Source organism: Lampetra planeri, chromosome 50 (assembly GCF_965212315.1).
Source record: "Lampetra planeri chromosome 50, kcLamPlan1.2.h2, whole genome shotgun sequence".
Lineage (NCBI taxonomy): Eukaryota > Metazoa > Chordata > Hyperoartia > Petromyzontiformes > Petromyzontidae > Lampetra > Lampetra planeri.
Genome location: NC_136156.1, coordinates 1,820,438 through 1,839,622, shown reverse-complemented (window position 1 = coordinate 1,839,622; position 19,185 = coordinate 1,820,438). Strand labels below are relative to the sequence as shown.

The following is a 19,185-nucleotide window of genomic DNA, read 5'->3' as shown; positions in this document are numbered from 1 at the left end:
CGCCATGATGTTCCTTTGCCGTGCAAATAACACTGGTCAACACACTTTTTCTGGCATAAGGTATTCCAACGGACTTAAGGTAATTTTGGGGTGCTGATTCCAAATCTGGCATCAGTTTTTGTCTATAACATCAGGTTTTTGAGATATCAAATATTGCATTTTCAATAAAAACTGCAGAAGAAAAATATTAAATAAATGTGGATATCTACATAAAATTATATTATAAACAAACTATCCTAAAAATACAGCACCATATTTTAACACTAAAGCAGTCACTGACTCGCAACAACTTGCAATCATAAGTGACAGAGTTAATTTCTGGTAAAATCAATGAAAATGGGGTATGCCGATAGCATAAAAATGAGATGTGACAGAGCAAATCTGAGATCAGATTTGGAATCAGCACCCTGAAATTAGTCTAAAACAGCTGCAAAAGTCCAGGCCAGAATTTTTTTTTTGTTGACCAGTATAATTAAAGCAGAATTTTTTCACGAGTCAAGAACGTCATCTCCATACCCTCTCGGTCCTTTTCATTTGAGTTTGCGTGGCACGTGGCGCGATATCCCCAGGCAAGGAAATGTGGTCACGGCGGAAATATGTGCTGGCACTGAAATACCTCTCAGCAGTCTTTCATTCTTTGATGAATCAACAACAATAAAGAGGTTCATGCACCGATTAAATAGAATAAAAAATAACCCTCGTGATAATTTCTTCAGAGAAAAAAAACGAAAGAATAATGAACAATAGGCCATCTCAGCATGATTTAATTTATGTAAGCGAGCGTTTGTTGTTTTTTTGTTATAAAGACTTGGTCACCCAGCATCACCCCGTAAATGAGGCATAGCACACTGACTTGTGTTGTGTGGGGGGTGAAAAAAACACCCCGTAATTTAATTAAATAAGTACGCAGGCTAATTATAAAGTCATGCGATGGGTATGTTAACCCAAGGCTACTCGTCATTGATCCGGCAGGTCAGCCTCTGAAACATTGCGTGTGCCAACATGCTCACCCGGACACCCGCCTATTAATTTTGATGTTTATTTTTAATGTTAATATTTGCTAGTACGTACGCGTGAATGTTAATTATGCTACTGTCCAATTATAGCTGAACGATTATGCAATTTATAATCAGTTTCCCATGTGGGCATGTTTGTTCACTTGTGATATTTTTCTCTCTCCATATTACATCTTCAGAATAGCAATGTAATGTTTTACCAGGAATTGGCGTTCGGGCGTCAGAGAGAGGGAGGTTGTGTGTAAAGAGCGGTGGCGCAGTGGTTAGCACTCTGCGTTATGAACCAGGCAGCCCGAGTACGACTTACACTCACGGCCAACACAAGTGATGATTGTCACAGCCAGTCCTGGGTCTCCCCTAGGTCGACTCAGCATCAAATGAGTACCTAGTGCAGCGGGTGTATAAACATTGGCACTCGGGTGACAAAGGCGACCCACCCCCTCTTGCCATACCGGCCTTCATAGGTACTCGGCCTTCATAGGTGCTCGCTAACAGCACTTGCACCAACAGTCTGTTTGGGCCATACGGGGCCTGAACAGACACGTGTAAGTGTACTTAGGTGTTAAAGTGCACCAAGCATGTGTTGACGTCACCGCCACTTGGTGGTGAACAGCGGTTGTTGTTGTTGTTGTGTTAATGTTTTAGCGCACGTTTGTTTTGTAAGTGGATGCGCCTTACTTGTGTAATACGTCTCATGCGGCTCTCCAGACATTATTAACTTTAAAGGTCATGAAGGGCTTTGTTAAAATCTATATTTAATCCTAAAAAAGTAAAATATATAAAAAATCCTCTCGATCCGTGCACTTCTCGGTTAAATAAGGTACCATTTCATATTCCTGTTTCATAAGTGAGAATTCGTTTTGTTTTAGGCTAGGGCTTGGACATTCAAACACATTTTGCCACGATTGAACTTCTCTTCCACTCTTTGCCTTGCCGTGTTTTCTCCTATCTCCTCTCCTGGTTTGCTTGAGCAGGATACTTGCAAATGCGCTTGTTCTGCTGGGCAGCTCTTAAAATACTACTTTGTTATTCATTCATGTTCCCTGGGGCAAAATTGCATCTTTTTTTATTTTTGCCGTTTTGAGCAACAATTTGTTGTTTTTATTAGGCACCGTGTATTCTTACCCTCGTCCATTTTGCATTGATTCTCTCTGGCAAACAACTGCGTTCGATGTGCTTCGTTTTTGCCAATATTTCACCGCTTTTGTTTCCCCGTGCCCTATATTTCATCCACATTTCTGTCACAACAGATATTGCCTCAGCTGGAGCTCCGTTATAATTAAAGGCCTACTACGTTCAATCGCTCTGCCCAGTGTTACATTTTGTTTTGCTGCACCCTCGAGTCCATTTTGTATGAAAGGGCCTCAAATTGCAACAAACTGAGCGGTCCTCGCTTGACCCCTTGCACCGACTGCGTGTGGCTGAATGCAGGATAGGGGGGGGCCTCTGTTACTCATCCTGAGGGGAGACCTCGGGCAAACACTGCAAGTGTGTAATAAGATGGCATGGCATCGTCACATGACCACAAGTAGGCTAAATCGTTGGGTCTCGAGGGCCCCACCACGATCGGATTTCCCTCGCTTTTGTTTTAGACAACACCACGTCAATGCTTCATGTATTATTTACACGAGGAAAATAATTCTGTATTTGATTTTTGCGTGCGCGGTACTGTCTAGCGGCGTGGTGGTTCGATGGTTAGTGCGTCGACCTATGAACCCAGCGACCCGAGTTCAATTTATGTCCGCTGCTAACTGTGATGGCACGGGATGTCGTTTGCGAGTGGTCAAGTGATATCAGAACCGGTCCTACCCCTCTGTCCTCACCCCCCTTCTCCCCCCACCTTTCATCAACCCACACTGACCAATTTGGTGAAGTATGATGAAAACCAACATGGGGGGTCTTCATCCAGTGATGCAATGAGAATGGTTGACATTAATTTGATTTGTTTATTATTCATTTGCACGTTTTGTGTCACTGTGTCCATCACGGTTCCTTTGACTAAAGGAAGAAAGTTGTTGAAGTACACAGTTGCTTGTAATCGTCAATTAATGTTTCTGCTTTAAGAGCTGTCAACGTCTGAATTGTTTATGCCGTGAGATTTCTATCCGGCGGGCGTTAATGCCGTTCGTATGAACGCTTCAGGGGATTTGCTTCCAGTATCCTGCTGCTTTACATGCAACAACAAAACGCACACACACACACAGAGACTTTAAATGTTTTAGCAGCTAACGTTAGTTCACGAAGCCAAGTATGCACTTACGTGGCAAAATGCAGTGCTCCTGAATCCCCTACAGAAGGCATCAAAGGCCAAATCTGGCACTCCCCTTAAACATTTACACATTTAAAAAATGCACGGCGTGTTTTTGAAGTATGAATTTGACCCCACGTGTGTTGGTTGGTGTAGGAAAAGTGTAGGTATTTGTGATACGCTGGGTGTGTCTGTGCATACACCTGCAGTTGTGGGGAACGGTTGGAGCACTGCGCTACGGAGCCGGAGATCCGAGTTCAATTCCCGTTCACAGCCAACACTGGTGATGATTATTTGAATTGATCCTGGGCCTCCCCAAGGTCGAGTCGGCCTCAAATGAGTACCTGGTGCGGTGTGTAAACAGCACCACTCAGGAGACAAAAACGTGGTGCTGGCGACCAACCTTCTCGTGTGCCGTGCCAGCCATTCATTAGGTGCTTGCTAACAGTACTTGTCCCAAAAGTCTGTTAAAGACTATAGGGAGAACCTTTGGCTTTGTATGTGTGTATATATGGGTTGGTGTCTGAGCATGAGTGTGCATCCAAATTCGTTCCTGACAGCAATTTCTTCATGATTTAGCATAACTTTAGTACCCAGTCGGGCGCAAACTGCAAGGCTGGATAATACAACCCCACTGTTCCCTCCCTCACTCCTTCTCTTTACTTCCATGTTAAACCAAAACACAGGGCATACTTGCACCTCTACCTAACCTCTTGCTCTCACGTGTTTGCACTATCTTGTTCGATTTGCGTTTGTTTATGTCGCTTTTAGACAAAAAACATAGGTCTTGCGTGCACCTGAACCTACCTCTGTCATTATGACACTTGCGCTCTTTTGACTTGATCGTGCGTCGTTTCCCACACCTGGGATGAGCACGGTTGGCTTCGTACGGTGCGAAAGAAGTTCAGCATATGTACATATTATGACCGTTGCATCCATCATTTGTTAGTTGTGCAATATTCTTAAAGGACCCTACTCTCGTTACGTGCAATATTGACGTGTTTGTCTTCGTTTTGTTGTTGCATGTATGTTGAACTTCTTTCGCACCGTTCGTAGCCAACGGTGCTAATCGGAGTTGCTGCTGTGCTGACGAACCGTGGATCTCCATCATCATATAGCCCGACAACTGGCTAAACGGGATCATCCGCGAAATAAATAAAATCAACTTAAACTTAATGTTGCTCACCAGCTGCGCTTTCCTCAAACATCTAACCTGGCTATTGTCGCATCTTTGCTTTAATCTGATTGTGAACATGATCAGGCCGGTGGCTCAGCGCTAGAGTGAGCGGCTCACTCGTCCAAGGCTGCGAGTTCAAATCTTGCTTGGTTGGTTAAAATGAGTACCGCGTTCTGGGGGAACCCAACGGGGTGTGGCTGTCCTATGGATATACTCGCCTCCTACCATAGGATCGTGGAATTTCCATCCCTGGCTCAGGCCTGAAAAGTTGACAATGCTGTCGCACCTCTGATGAGCCACGGTTGGCAACGTACGGTGGAAGTTCAATGTACACATACATGCATGGCCAGGAAATCACATTGACTTTGACTTTTTTTTCGCTCGCACCAACTGTGTGAACGTTTGTCTCAATATTCATGCCGTGTGGTCCGTGTTTGGCCCACGTACACAGTGTCCCTTTGCGTGCATACATTATCCCCCTCCGCCCCCCACAAATGCCTTGAATGCAGGCAACTGTCGCGTGGGCACTTGCTCGTGCGACGCTCACGCGCCAAAGCGCGCCTTCGTGCCTTCGCATGCTTGGGCGCCGTTGCCATCCGTGCCGTCCGTGAATCCGAGGGGCTATATATGCGGCTCGGGAGCAGCCAGCGCACCTCCCCGCGCTGGCTGCTCATGCGCACACTTGCGCCCCGTGCATAATTTCATGCCGGTGCTAACACCTGGTGCAGTGTCTAATGTGCTTTCAAGCTTGTCTGGATGCATCCATCCGTCCCTCCGTCCTTGATTTAAATGCTTACTTTCCATCTTCAGGACTTGCCAATGTGTGTGCATGCATGCCTGTGTGTGAGTGTGTGTGGCCTTAACGTGCACATAGCCTTGCACAAGCTCTGTGGTGACATCGCCGCCGCTTAGTGGCGAATGGTGGTTGTTGTTGTTGTTGTTGTGTGTGTTTGGTGTGTGTGTTTGTTTGTGCTCGCACTCTTGCACACACCTATTTTGGCTATCAGAGTTATTCTCATGCGCAGATTATGAACGATACAGTTGAATCCAGTTTTAATGGTGGCTGATCTAAGATGCACTTGTCTTCGTGACGCCTCCAGTTATTTTTGTGTTCTTAACTGCACCAGTGTGCGCGTACATCGTGCGTGCCGATGAGCGCCCTTGTGGGTTTTGTTCCCTGTTCTACGTACGATCCTGACAGGGCAAAGTTCTTTTCCAGGCAATGCACCATTGCTCATCGACCTATCCCAAAGCGAGCACATGCCGGGGTGTGTAAATGTCAGCACGCAGAAGACAAAGATGGCTCTGTGTCGTTTATTTGTTTCCCGCACCGCCTCGTCGCGTGCAGCGCCGGCCCTCCCTGATGGCGTGCTCTTGACGGCGCCATTGCAAGATGTAACCGTGGCACCGTTGCCCTCGGCGATGGCAGCATTTCAGCGTTGGTTACGGCGAACGGATCGGAAGCGGGCGGGAGCACGGGCGTCGCCGTTTGAACGCCCACGTGCCGCCATCTGCCCCGCAGGTGTCGGGCGCGCTTCCGGAGCGGGACAGGCACCTGTCGGATATCCTGCGCACTCTGACGGAGCTGCAGCAGGAGGTGAGGCAGCTGGGCTCCTGGACTGCCTCCACCAAGGAGCAGCTGGTGACCTTCCAGCGGGCGGGTGTCCCCGCCGACTCATCCCTGCAGGTACGTTCCGGCCGCCTCCTCCGCCCGCCCTGCAATGACGGGGGGGGGGGGGGGGGGCGGTCACGAGGCGGTACGGTTTGGGGACCTGGCCGTGTCGTCAGTGTTATGATAATTATTATTGTTGTGATGGTTATTTTAAGAGGTCCTCTAAGATTGCCAGCGATGCTGCCGTGGTGTGATGACTAGCACAAATGCTTGCCTAGCAGGTGGTTTCAGCAGTCACGTGGCATCACATCTTGAGTACCTGCCAAACTGATAATCCCTCGCTTCCAATGCATGTTTATTTTAGTTTATTTGTGACAGTCAAAACTTTGGGATGCCGCTGCGGTTTCATGGTTATCGCAGTGGACTTGTGATCCAGAGATCACAGGGTTTGATTCAAAATACCTGGCGTGGCAGTGAGAAAGTGGCGTAAGCTTCTTAAAATCCTCCCTCCTCTGTCCACCCAGCGCTGTGTATGGGCACGGCACAGTGGGTCGATCGGCAGGTCACGTGTGGTGGGGTGAAGTGTGGGTACTCAAACACCCTCTTGAGGAGAGGAGCTCTCTAGAGGGCCTTCCTAGTGGGGGCCCTTCCATCAGCTGTCACGTGAGAAAGAAATTGTACAGCTGCACCTTTACCCTTTCACCTTCAGTATTGTATTGAGGGAGACTCCAGTATTACCACTGCTGTCAGATCATGAAGCGAGATGCATCGTCTTCATCATGCTAAGATTATTTATATTTTTGATGTTTTTTTTTGGCATTTTGAATAACGCTATGGCCTATTTAATTTACACACCCCGGCGTGTATTGGTGAGGTACGTGATTATGATGCTTACAGCAGCCTTGCACAGTGCGGTGACATCCCTTATTACCCATCCATTTCGCGTTTTGCTTTCAACTACATACTTGTCTTCATGCAGCATCGCTCCCTTAGATAGAGCAACAAGACAGTGCAATGGGTTTGAGAGCTATCAGGCAGCCGCTGTTCTCTGCATCTCAGAGTGCCGCCACTGGGCAGACGTGGCCAAATTGAACAAAGGTCGTTCATGGAGGCACCTTTCATCTCCTAGCGGTTTGTGAGTACACGGCAAAAATCTATTATAATATACAAGTAGACAGTCATGTAATATAGAACTAAAACCTAGGATTTAAATCTTATTCCTCGGCATGTTTTTTTTTTTGTGGTTGCGCTGGATATCTCTTAGATGTGTTTTTTGTATTGTACCCGCGGACGCTCTTCGACTTTAATGGCCAACGTTTCGCATCCCCCCCACACACCACCACGTGCTGGGAGCTTCGTTTTCTCGGTTTCTCGAAAGAACTCACGGCACGTGGTTCGAAACGTCGGACATCGTGCCGATCAACGCGCGGTGACAACCCGAAAGCGCGTCGGAGAGGGATACATCATGTACGTCACAAAGTCGGTTGAAAATAATGCAGGGCATCCCACGGCCTTCCCAGAAAACCGTGTTCTCTATCTCTCTCTCCGGCTATGTGAGCCGCGTCCTTTCTCAAAGGCATCGGGCGATTGTGGCATTCGTCCCATTTACCTCTGTCCGTGATATTTGCTCAACAACTTTGCATTGGATACTCCTCCCATTTCCATCCACTTGTTCAATTTGCTCACGTTGCTTCATTCGCTGTCCAACGGCCGGCTGTATTGCGTGACACTTTACTGAATAAAATTAACTGGAATTCATCTTCTTTCGGTAAAGTCACGTAGAAGGGAAATAATAAAAAAATAAATATAAAACATAATAAAATAATTCTCACGACGTTTCGGCCACAACGCAAGCAGCCGTCCTCAGGTGAAGAACAGGTCTGTCGGGAAGACAGCGTCTGAATGAAACACCCCAGGCTTGGAGCGTATATTTAAGCTGGGAATTATTTTATTATGTTTTATTTTTATTATTTTATTATTTCCCTTCTACGTGACTTTACGGAAAGAACCAAGAAGATGAATCCCTGTAGTCACGAAAGCTTTAAATCGAAATGAACTGGAATGTTTTTTTTTTAAGCGTATGGTACACGGTGGTAAATTGCACAACGATGCACCGTGTAACTTCGTGATGACTCATAAATTACTGTTTGGGGGGGGGTGGGTGTTGCACAACATAACACTGAGAACAACATTTCATTAAAATGTAATCTTTCCGCCTCTTTATATTCATACGAGTTTTATAACTTTGCCTGGTGTCAATAAAATAGCATTAGGTAGCATTGTTCACATTCGAACCCTATAAGCACTGCATATGAAACAATGACACGCCTGTGACATGCGAAAGCGTGGGCGCTTTCTTTATTTACATTCAGCCTGTGGATTCGTTCATACGAGCAGAGTGAAATTTCCCCGTGTTAAATATTCAGCTTTTACTTCCCAGTATTTTTTGTCACAGCGGCGATTCAAACACCGTCCTTCCCCTCCCTAATAATTACACTCCGAAATGCGTCCGTTTATTTTTATGCAGATACCCAAAAGCGACTTTTTATATTTTTTTCATAACGACTTGGCGCTGTTAATTTCAAACTCTGGGAGATTAAAGGTCTCCCCCATTAACGACTTTTGTTCAATTTGGCCGCGTCTGCCCAGTAGCGAACTCCGAGATGTAGGGAGGAAGGCAGTTGTGCCCGATAGCTCTCATCCCATTTCATCTCATTTCAATTGCGGCCACTTATCATGAAGAGGTTTATGAAGCAATTATCATCATCTGCTACTGCTGTTGCCGCTGCCCAGCTCCTCCGGCCACGTCCTTGGCTTACACTTTCACCCGAGGCACCGACAAAGTCGCTTCCCCTAATGTCCCTTTCCTCTGTGCCTCGTTTTTACCTTTGGAAAGTAACTCGCACTCGATGGTACGTGGCAGAAGAGGGGGTGTCTTTATGAAGACGAACTTTTCACAGATTTTTCCAGGAAAGCCACCATAGTGTGCGGGTTAAAAAACGCTCCGCAAAGTAAAAGACGCACCCCAAACTCATGCGCAGTGTCGATACAGTGAAACAAATCTGGTCACACGCACAAGGCAACTGGATTGCAAGATGCACCCCCAAATGTTGCATTAAAATACAGGACGATGTGGGGGTACCGTCTTAAGGTCTTTGGAAAGTCAGAACACGTGCCTCTTTCTTCACACACCTCCCTGGTCAGCATGCCGCTCGTTAGTGTGCCGCTGCTAGGTGCTTAATTAGGCTTGGTATTATTGTGCTGAGTTGTCATCATTATTCCACTTGCACCACATCGCACACCCCCCTTCCCCCTCCGTAAGCCTGACCCCGCGCCTGGCTCCACCACAGAGAAAAGGATGCGTGAGCCACGTATCACGAACTACAGGGTGCTTAAAACAATTGTTAACACTTCTCAAAATTTGCAACAAATGGCACTGCGCTCAACTGAAGGAAAGGTCTTCTCTTTTTTTAGTTTGTTTTCTTTCGGAGTTTCTGCTGATTCTTCCGTGTGCAAATTCTCGCGGAATTTTGATAATCCACGGGGAAGCAATGGAAGATATTAAATAAATATCAGTTAATCAATTTTGAATTATCTTGGGCTTAAAATGGCAAGTGGGAAGAAAATGTGACTCGTAATTTCCACATCTCGTATTAAAATGACGTTCACGATTCAGCAAATTTTTCACACAGGAAATGCTTTGATGTAAACTAATCTTCCCTTTCATCTTATATTCAGTAAATACCAACGTTAGATTTTTTTCTTCTTCTTCTTCTTGATAGTGTTTTGCCCCTGGGATGTTTTTCTTATTTTCCCTTCCTTCATCTGCTTATTAAACATCAATATTTTAAATGTAAAATGAGAAAATTCATTTGCGCTCGATACGTCTCTTGCGCCACTTGCTAAAGGCCGCCCTGGATATTCGCACGTCAATAACAACGTCGTGACGGGCGGCAACGCTCCCGTGGCCAGACGTGTCAAAAACCGTCACACCTGCACACGCCACACACCTCGCTCACGGCGTGAGATCGTCACACCTGCACACACCACACGCCTCGCCCACGGCGTGCGACCGTCACACCTGCACACACCACACGCCTCGCCCACGGCGTGCGACCGTCACACCTGCACACACCACACGCCTCGCTCACGGCGTGAGATCGTCACACCTGCACACACCACACGCCTCGCTCACGGTGTGCGACCGTCACACCTGCACACACCACACGCCTCGCCCACGGCGTGCGACCGTCACACCTGCACACACCACACGCCTCGCCCACGGCGTGCGACCGTCACACCTGCACACACCACACGCCTCGCTCACGGCATGAGATCGTCACACCTGCACACACCACACGCCTCGCTCACGGTGTGCGACCGTCACACCTGCACGCACCACACGCCTCGCTCATGGCGTGCGATCGTCACACCTGCACACACCACACGCCTCGCTCATGGCGTGCGACCGTCACACCTGCACACACCACACGCCTCGCTCATGGCGTGCGACCGTCACACCTGCACACACCACACACCTCGCTCATGGCGTGCGACCGTCACACCTGCACACACCTCGCTCATGGCGTGCGATCGTCACACCTGCACACACCACACGCCTCGCTCATGGCGTGCGATCGTCACACCTGCACACACCACACGCCTCGCTCATGGCGTGCGACCGTCACACCTGCACACACCACACACCTTGCTCATGGCGTGCGACCGTCACACCTGCACGCGCCTCGCTCAGATTACCGGGTTCATTTGTATTCCCATTAAGAACACGACGAGTGAGGCGGAGACACACAGACGCACACACTTATTGACACACAGACACACAGACGGACAGACGCACACACTTATTGACACACAGACGCACAGACGCACACACTTATTGACACACGCGCTGCACAAAATGCAAAGCTGCTCGAAGCGTGCGTCTCGCTTGTTGAACGCATCTTCTGATGTAGCCACACGTGTGCCCGGATCTCGCGAAAAAAAACTGCTGGTTATGGTTTTATAACTGCGACTTGAGTTTCCGGAGCCAAGACTCGTGTCCTTTGTGCCGTGGATAGGCAATGTCGCACCGCTCGATGCTTCGTCGTACTCCTTGTTTTTTTTTCATATAAGCAAGGCTCTAAGGTAACGCCCTGCTGTACCCGACAGCACCTTTGTAAAAAGATGGAAAAAGCAACAGGTTTGCAATATGTAACGGCTCAACCAAAAAATTGGTTTGGGCAAACATCAGTACCATGGTAATTTCATTGCAGGGGCAACATTCAAAGGAGGTTATTGCATTTTGTGTGTGCATGCTGATTTTCACGTATTTAACTTCAGCTCAATTGTTGGACATTACATTTCAGCCCTGAAGCAATCATTTCACCTCCCCTTTGCATATGAGCTTGGCGTGTATTTCCCGCTTTATTACGCATGCTGTTCTCGGGGTGTTTATAGTATCCTTCAATTAAAGTACTAAATGAATACAAGCTATAGATGCTATTTTACTGCGTGTCATAAAAGCATAACGTTGGGGATACCTATAAAAGACGTACATTGCTGTATAAATGTACGCTGCAGCAATCAGCTATAAAAGCGATGGAAGGCAATGTATTGAAAAAGAAAACCTCCATATGGCGTGAAGGACAGTGGTTATTTACATCAGCTCTTGTTAAAAGTGTAACTTTTTTTTTATCAGTGATTGACCCCTATTTTACACGTTGATAACACCGTTTGTTAATGACTTTTGATTCTGCAATCAACGTGCTTTGCTACCTCTCCCCCAGGCCTGGGGGAAACTAAGCAATGGAATGTTTATGATAGATGCACTTTGTTTACCTTTCGGAATTAACGCTGATCACCATGGCCAAATTATTATACTACCCCATGCACCCGATTTACCTTGAATCAAGGACGACGTTGAAGAATTGCAAAATATCTCTTGAGTCTTTTGTTGCCCAATTCCATTGTCTGAACCGCACAAAGTGCCACTGTAAAAGAAGCTTCAACCTTGGACATACGCACAGTGATGTCGCAAACGTCAACTGCCGTTTTATTCCATTGATTCAATCAGGTGTTCTTTGTTTTCATTTAGTTTTAGGTTGGCAGCTGTGAGATTGAAATTACAATTAAGTTAACCACCTCTGTATAATAACATATTTTATTGAACACCTAAAATATATATAATTATGGTGAAAACATTTTAAATCAGAATGAAGGAGCAACGCAGTGGTTAAAGCGCACTGCGATTTGGAGTCAGCAACCATGGCTATCATCAGTAGTGAGCGAGTGTCCTCCCTCTCCCCCCCCTCTCCCATCTAACAAACCTGCACCAACCAGCGCAGTGAAGTATGGTCAAACAAGGCTCATGACCGACACGGTGTCGGGGAGGCCTTCGTACACCAGAGGTCGCAACCGGGTACCCGATACCCGTACCCTACCCGATACCCGGCTACCCGTACCCGGACGGGTACGGGTAGCCGTTTGCGACCCTGGTGCGGCCGGGTACGGGTACGGGTAGGCCGTGAGTCACTAGTGAGTAACCGTTTGTCACTCATTTCGGGTAGGGTACGGGTACGGGTAGGGAACGGGTACGGGTACCCATTTGCGACCCTAGTGCGGCCGGGTACGGGTACGGGTAGGCCGTGAGTCACTAGTGAGTAACCGTTTGTCACTCATTTCGGGTAGGGTACGGGTAGGGAACGGGAACGGGTACGGGTACCCATTTGCGACCCTAGTGCGGCCGGGTACGGGTACGGGTAAGGGATCAAAACTCGTTTGCGACCTCTGTCGTACACCGGTTGGCTACGTACGGCGCGAAAGAAGTTCCAACGTACTTACATACAGCGATGAATTGTAATTTATTGTTATTTTAAGTAACCTACCGAGCAGTATTTGCTTCATTATTGCGTTGCAGTGGACTGCAGCGACGAGATGTTTGAGCTGCAATGGACTTCTTTTGCTCCTGACTCTGTCTCCGCATACCGAAGGAGCTTAACGGCGAGTTTAAAAATTGATACAGCCATAGAATATTTTTGACATGATAGATGTTTAAATAATTGCTCGCTCACAATCATTTACCATAGAAATGACCTTTGAGATTTTTTTTTTTCTTTCTCCAAAAGACGGATATTGACACGACTGCGCTTGAAATTGTGAGTCCGCATTCATCTTGGTTGTTACAGTTGCTCCGCTGTCATTTCTAATAACATCATAACTCTCTTTTTTTTTTCCCGGCTGTGCTAAAGCGGGATGCACAAGGCGGAGCAAGGAGAGGGCTGCCCTCTCGTAAAGCGTAGCAACAATGACGGCGTCGGCCACGCGAGACATATTCATCTTAGAATTTCGCAGAGCCGGCTAATATTTCAGCAGTCTCAGAATTTCGCCGATTCGATTCGAGAATCAAATTCAGTTTTTTGTTTTACATTGTGGTGAATAACAGCGCCTCAAGTGGCCGGAGGGATTGTGTGAACTCCCCCATTATGCACATTGAAAAAAACATGGATTCTTACCCACGTGATTCTACAGTTAAGAATCAATGTTAATCGATGAATCGATCCGCGCTGCTATACGCCTAACGGGGCACTTGTGCCTTCTGTGCCTTTCATGCAAATCACACTGACGGTCCTCTGGGTACACATTGCTGCAGGTGCACGACACTCCGGCTCGCGCGTTTCCTCTGATCAACTTAAGGGTTTTCTGATTTCCCAAGTCAGCAGCAGCAAATGCAATTCACGTCACCGTTGTTGTTGAATGTGTGGTGTAAGTGAACCCTAATTTGTACATCCTGTTCTGGATGTGTGTCTCTTAGTCTAAAAAGTGGTATGATGCTTGCTGCTCAGTCTGTGCTGTTGAGCCAAGATGCCATTGTGTTTATTGTAATAATAATTATATTTATTATGTAGCGGCTTTTCACCAAGGATCTCAAAGCGCTGTACAGGACACAGCAGTAGCAGCAGACACTCCGTGTTCAAATATTATAAACCATTTTCTAAATTAACTAAAAGTGTAATAAGCAGAAGCATATAAATAGGTTGTAAGTCGTGTACATGGTTCGTCCAGGTATAGTTAAACAGCTTGGGAACACTTAGTCAACTAATGTCCATTTTTTTGGAACAGGTCAGAACTCAAGAGACCAGGATGAGTGTCAATTGCAAGCGTGACCTGGTAGGGTCACCAGAAATTACAAATGCAGAGCACATAATATAAAGTGCAGCAATGTAGACAATAAAAATTAGATTAGGAACAACTGTGTCTTGTGAGAAATCAAACATATCGTGCAAACATAAATCAATATAAAATAATACAGGCCTGCAGTGCAAGCTGTCATGGGCAGAATTGTTATTTTGTCTACTTCTAATTATATAATGACAATTAAGTTACAGAACATTAAACAGCTATAGGGAGACTGTTGTACGAATATGTAAACAGACAAGAATATACGTTAAATGCCATTGTCAGGGAAGTTATCAACAGTGGATTGACAAAAGCTGATGATGATGATGGTTAAATCAAAAGTGTTGCGTTTATTTGTTCCCAAAAAAGTGAGGGATAAGGAGTGCATTTGCATTGCAATATATGACCAAACGTGTGATCTGTCTGGAAGGTGTCTTGCTCTGGATATGGTCCCTGAAGCACCGTTTATCGCTTCCATGCCTTGGCCTGAGTCTGCAGAAAGCTCTGAAATGATGGATGGTGAAGCTTATTAATTGAGATGATAATGAACTGAAAATAATGCTTTCACTATTTCCTTCATTATAACAGTCTGTTTTATGTGCCAGAGTTAATAATGTGAGTCATTTATTATTCTTTTTTTTAATTCTTAGGCACTGATAGATGGGGGTAATTATTGCACAACTTTCAAATATATTTTAACCTAGATTTTAAAAAAATGCAAGCCTGGGAATTATACCCATTAAGTGAGCATCTCTTTTGGTGAAGTTACCTTATTTCCGTTTCGGACAAAAGTACAAATGCCTAGATCCGCCGTAAGCTCATTATTTAACCATTTGCATTTTAAAAATAATTGTTTATGCAAGACAAGCTTGGCGAAATCTTGCATGGATTTTACTAGGGGGAGGAAAAACATGTCAGTCAATTTGGATCAACAAATGTCACCTGGCATCGGGGGCTTGTGTGCAACGGGGACTTTGCAGAGACATTCTGAAATGTGTCGAGCAAACGTAGGATTGTATTTGAACTATACCATTTTTTCTGAATATTTAAATGCACGTTTGATATACAGTAAAACCTTGGATTGCGAGCATAATTCGTTCCGGAAACGTGTTTTGTAATTCAAAGCACTCGTATATCAGTTGTGATCACGTGACGCTTGGCAGACAAAGTGTATACGTACTGTTCGTATTGCAAGACCTCGCTCGTTTATCCAGTTAATATTTATTTTAAAAAATGCTCGTCTTGCAAAACACTCGCAGACCAAGTTACTCGCAATCAAAGGTTTTACTGTATATTGGTTTTACGTCTACTTTTACAACAATAACGCGAAATGTTCATCAAATAATCACAGCCAAAACAGGGGGTTAAAAATTGCTGACAACTGGTTCAATAATAATTATTATTCCCTAGTCATAACTGAAGGCACAGAAATGTGTTGACATTTCCACGTTCATATAGTGGCTTTTTGCACAAAGTCCCACAAGGAATCTCCATGAGTCTGACTCATTTAGTAGGGTAATTGTAATAAAAACTGTTTGTTGGCTCAACATTTTTACTCGCTCATAACTTGCTTTTTAAACACAAAAAGGGATATTGTGCAAGCAAACGAATGTCAAATATTCAAACCACTTACTATTACACACACACAACGCTGTATTCTGTGTAGCACATGTTGCATGAGCTAGTATATTAAAAAAAAACTGCGTTTCTTATTAACTGAACAGATAAACTATGTAAACAACCAAACGGACTGGCAGCTGAATGTAACATTCTAAACTGAGAGTGAAGGAAACTTAGTTTTTTGTTTTTATTATCCGGGAAGAAACAATACTTGGGCATTGTAGTCATGGCCATAACAGATACCCCATTAAGAATGCATGTGCCCTGGTCGGCACTTTGCTTGTGTGCTGAAAATGCCGGATGATTAGCAGTCCTTGCAAATGGTCACATGCTGAGAACGAGTGGCCAGACCTTTACTGCAGTTTAACTTTCCGGCATTAATCGTATTTAAATATCCACCTAATTCGGTGGGCACCTTTCAAAGTTAAGAATATATTCTCAGTAGACGTTGGACGGACAACAATGCTGACTCTGCTGGAGCTGCTAATGGGAAACAAAATAAAAAAACATCTTTAAATATGGCAATAAAAATACATTGTTGTTTAAATATGAGTTTGTGTAAGTGTGCATTTACATGCTCTTTTGGGTATTTTACATACATTGCACGTTGCTGTTACAAAGGTGCCACCAGCCACTAGATGTGCCAGTAATATGATTTGTGTGTTCACTCTAGGAGGGCCCAATTGCTTGTAGCCATTTAATTATGGCATGTACACTCGGGTCCTCTGGACTGCACCGAATTAGATACCAAGACCGCTGCTTGATCACTGCTATTTAAGATGCCTCTGAGCTATAATAGTAATCTGCGTGGATATGGGATGTGGAGGGAGAGAGAGATGAGTCTACTGAACATAATTTGCAAATTTAAATTGTTGTACACCAGACGTAATGCGGTCAGAAGAATTGAATGCGTCGAGCATAATTAAACATTCATCTGTTTTTTGTTCGGCCCCCCCTCGGCCTGATACATGAACAACGGGTGCGGGCAAAATTATGCGTGAAAATGTTTTATCTGTCCGAAACCTTCCTGTGCCCTCTCGTTCTTGCGGCTGAATCTTCACAAATAGTTTTTTTTTCTTCGAATATTACAGTTACAATTTTTTTTCAAATATAATATAATCAAAGAAAAGTAATGCTGTTTCCTGTTACAGTGATTGTATATCATCGGATTTAATTCCAAATCAATCATCATAAAGACACCGTGCTGTCGTTAAATTGTTTCAACTCTTAAATATTGCAAAATTCTGTACGTATTTCATTTGAAACATCGGTTTAGAATATATATTTATACATCACTACATCACACTAAATAGATTAGGTTCTTTAATGTTCATTCAATTATATTCTGCAGACATGGAGGACGCCCAGAAGTATGATGGCTAATTTTCCTTGCAACAACACAGTTGCCAAGTAATTGCTCTCTGACCCATAAGTCTTTAAATAACATTTTAACAATCTACGTGGTGGCATTTTGTTTGTTTTGTAACACATTCATTACTCTGACTCAATTTGGTTACGGGTTTTCTCAGAAAATGAATATGCTAGGCACGACCGTGGCATCGCACATGCCAGTAATTCAGTGCACTGGAGGAGAGGGCTTTGTGTGCATCACCTAAAATGCCCAAACATGCTGGGCTGCGAGGTGGCCACTATATGGCAGCACAGCATTTTAATTCCTGAATCCATTTGCATGGAGCTTTGAGCATTTCCCCCTGATTTTTGTGTGAGTTTTCTCTAGGTGCTTTAGTGTCCAACAAAATGCAAAATACTCCGATTAGCATGGTTAGCTATGTTCAGTGCGAATTAAGTTCAACATACATGAATGGAATTGGCAAAAAAAAATAACATATCGACTCGGTGAGACATTTTTCCAGGTATATAAATGACATCATATTCTTGGTTCTTTCGGTAAAGTCACGTAGAAGGGAAATAATAAAATAATATAAATATAAAACTATAAAAATGACATTGTCATGACGATGACATCGTGCAGAACAAAGGGTGGTAACAACCGGAAAACGCATCTGAGAGCTACCCATCTCCACATAGTGTCATCCACAGGGTTGCGGAGAGAGTTACTGGACTAAAGAAAATTGCAGACACCTAATCTGTGGAGCTGCTCCTACAAAGCACTGCAGATGGTGTGCATGCACAATGTGGCCCAGAAGGCTTGGCCAGTTTTATTATGCATTAGGCTCTCGTCGGGACATCACCGGGCCTTGCCAAGGGAGTGGGGGCTCAGCGTGAGTTCTGCCAATTGTGATTCGCAAGGCCGATTGAGATTCACAGCCAGCACGGCCTTAATTGTGTACAATACAAATGCATTTGCATGTTCCCTTCGCTGTGCACATGCAACCTTGGATCCAAAATGAGTTGTATTGAGTTGTATTGAACGCACAGGCGCTCGCACTTCCTCGAGTTTACCGTCATCAATCGGCAATTCGAATATTGCTTAAGTAACCTACGTTCTAATTAAAAGGGAGGGCAATGATAAACACACCAACTTAGTTACGACGTCACAGCGAAAGAGTACAACTTTGCTACAAGTTGCTGGAAAAGATACGGTATCTCTATTGAAGCAGGAGTGTAATTATATGTTTATTTATTAATGCAGCAAACTGGCCAAAGTTTAATTTGTTAACTAACTTTTTAAAATCACAATTTAAAAAAACATTATAGCTTTTTTTTGGGGGGTGTTTGGAATGCAAATGATTAATTTATTTAAAGTGTACTTTCATATGCGGTAACAGAGTGTACTGGTATTGTATGTGGCACTGATATGCATGTTCGTTTGGTGGGTAACTATTCACCCTCTGGCTGTGTTGAATCGTCATGGTTTGAGTCAACGATTCCGTTGAAAGAATCGTTATTTTTGCATAATGCACGCCTTCACATTTGCATCTGTCCTCTCTCGCTCTCCCTCGCTCTGCGTTGTTCCCCGTTGTGCGTCCTCAAGGCCACGAGATTCGTCCGCACGTATCTTGCATAGAATTTGCGTGCACGTTCAAACGCTTGATTTGTAGATGTGCACGCTTCTGTGCACGTGTTACGGCTGTACTCGTCGCTATTAATCGACGCATCCGTGAACATTCTAGATATGTGCTCAGATTTTGCCAGGGTGAAATGTGTATTTTCGTAACGCTTGATATAGGTGCGTTGCTAGATAACAGTGGGACCATTTGAGTGAGAGGCCAACCTTGCAAGGTTAGTGAGCCTTTGTGTGAAAGCACATGAAAGAGGGTGCTCACATATCCATGCAGAATTTGAATGTTCTTTCCCCACACGTGTGTCTTTGGCTCTTCATCTGGGCGCAAGCCTTATTTTCTGTCGAAGAAAG

At 44.9% G+C, this 19,185-nt stretch overlaps 1 protein-coding gene across 7 annotated transcripts in view; it reads left to right on the top strand.

The window, feature by feature from the left end:
• Positions 1-19,185, top strand: part of LOC144734286 (dystrophin-like) — a 636,663-nt gene that overhangs the window by 466,236 nt on the left and 151,242 nt on the right. For 6 of the 7 annotated variants that reach the window (XM_078616432.1, XM_078616429.1, XM_078616430.1 and 3 more), the window contains one exon: positions 5,964-6,128. In XM_078616432.1, coding sequence (XP_078472558.1) covers positions 5,964-6,128 — 165 coding nt within the window. Of the gene's footprint in view, positions 1-5,963; positions 6,129-7,252; positions 7,521-19,185 lie in introns of those variants that run through there. The other variant, XM_078616435.1, reaches the window with a different exon arrangement.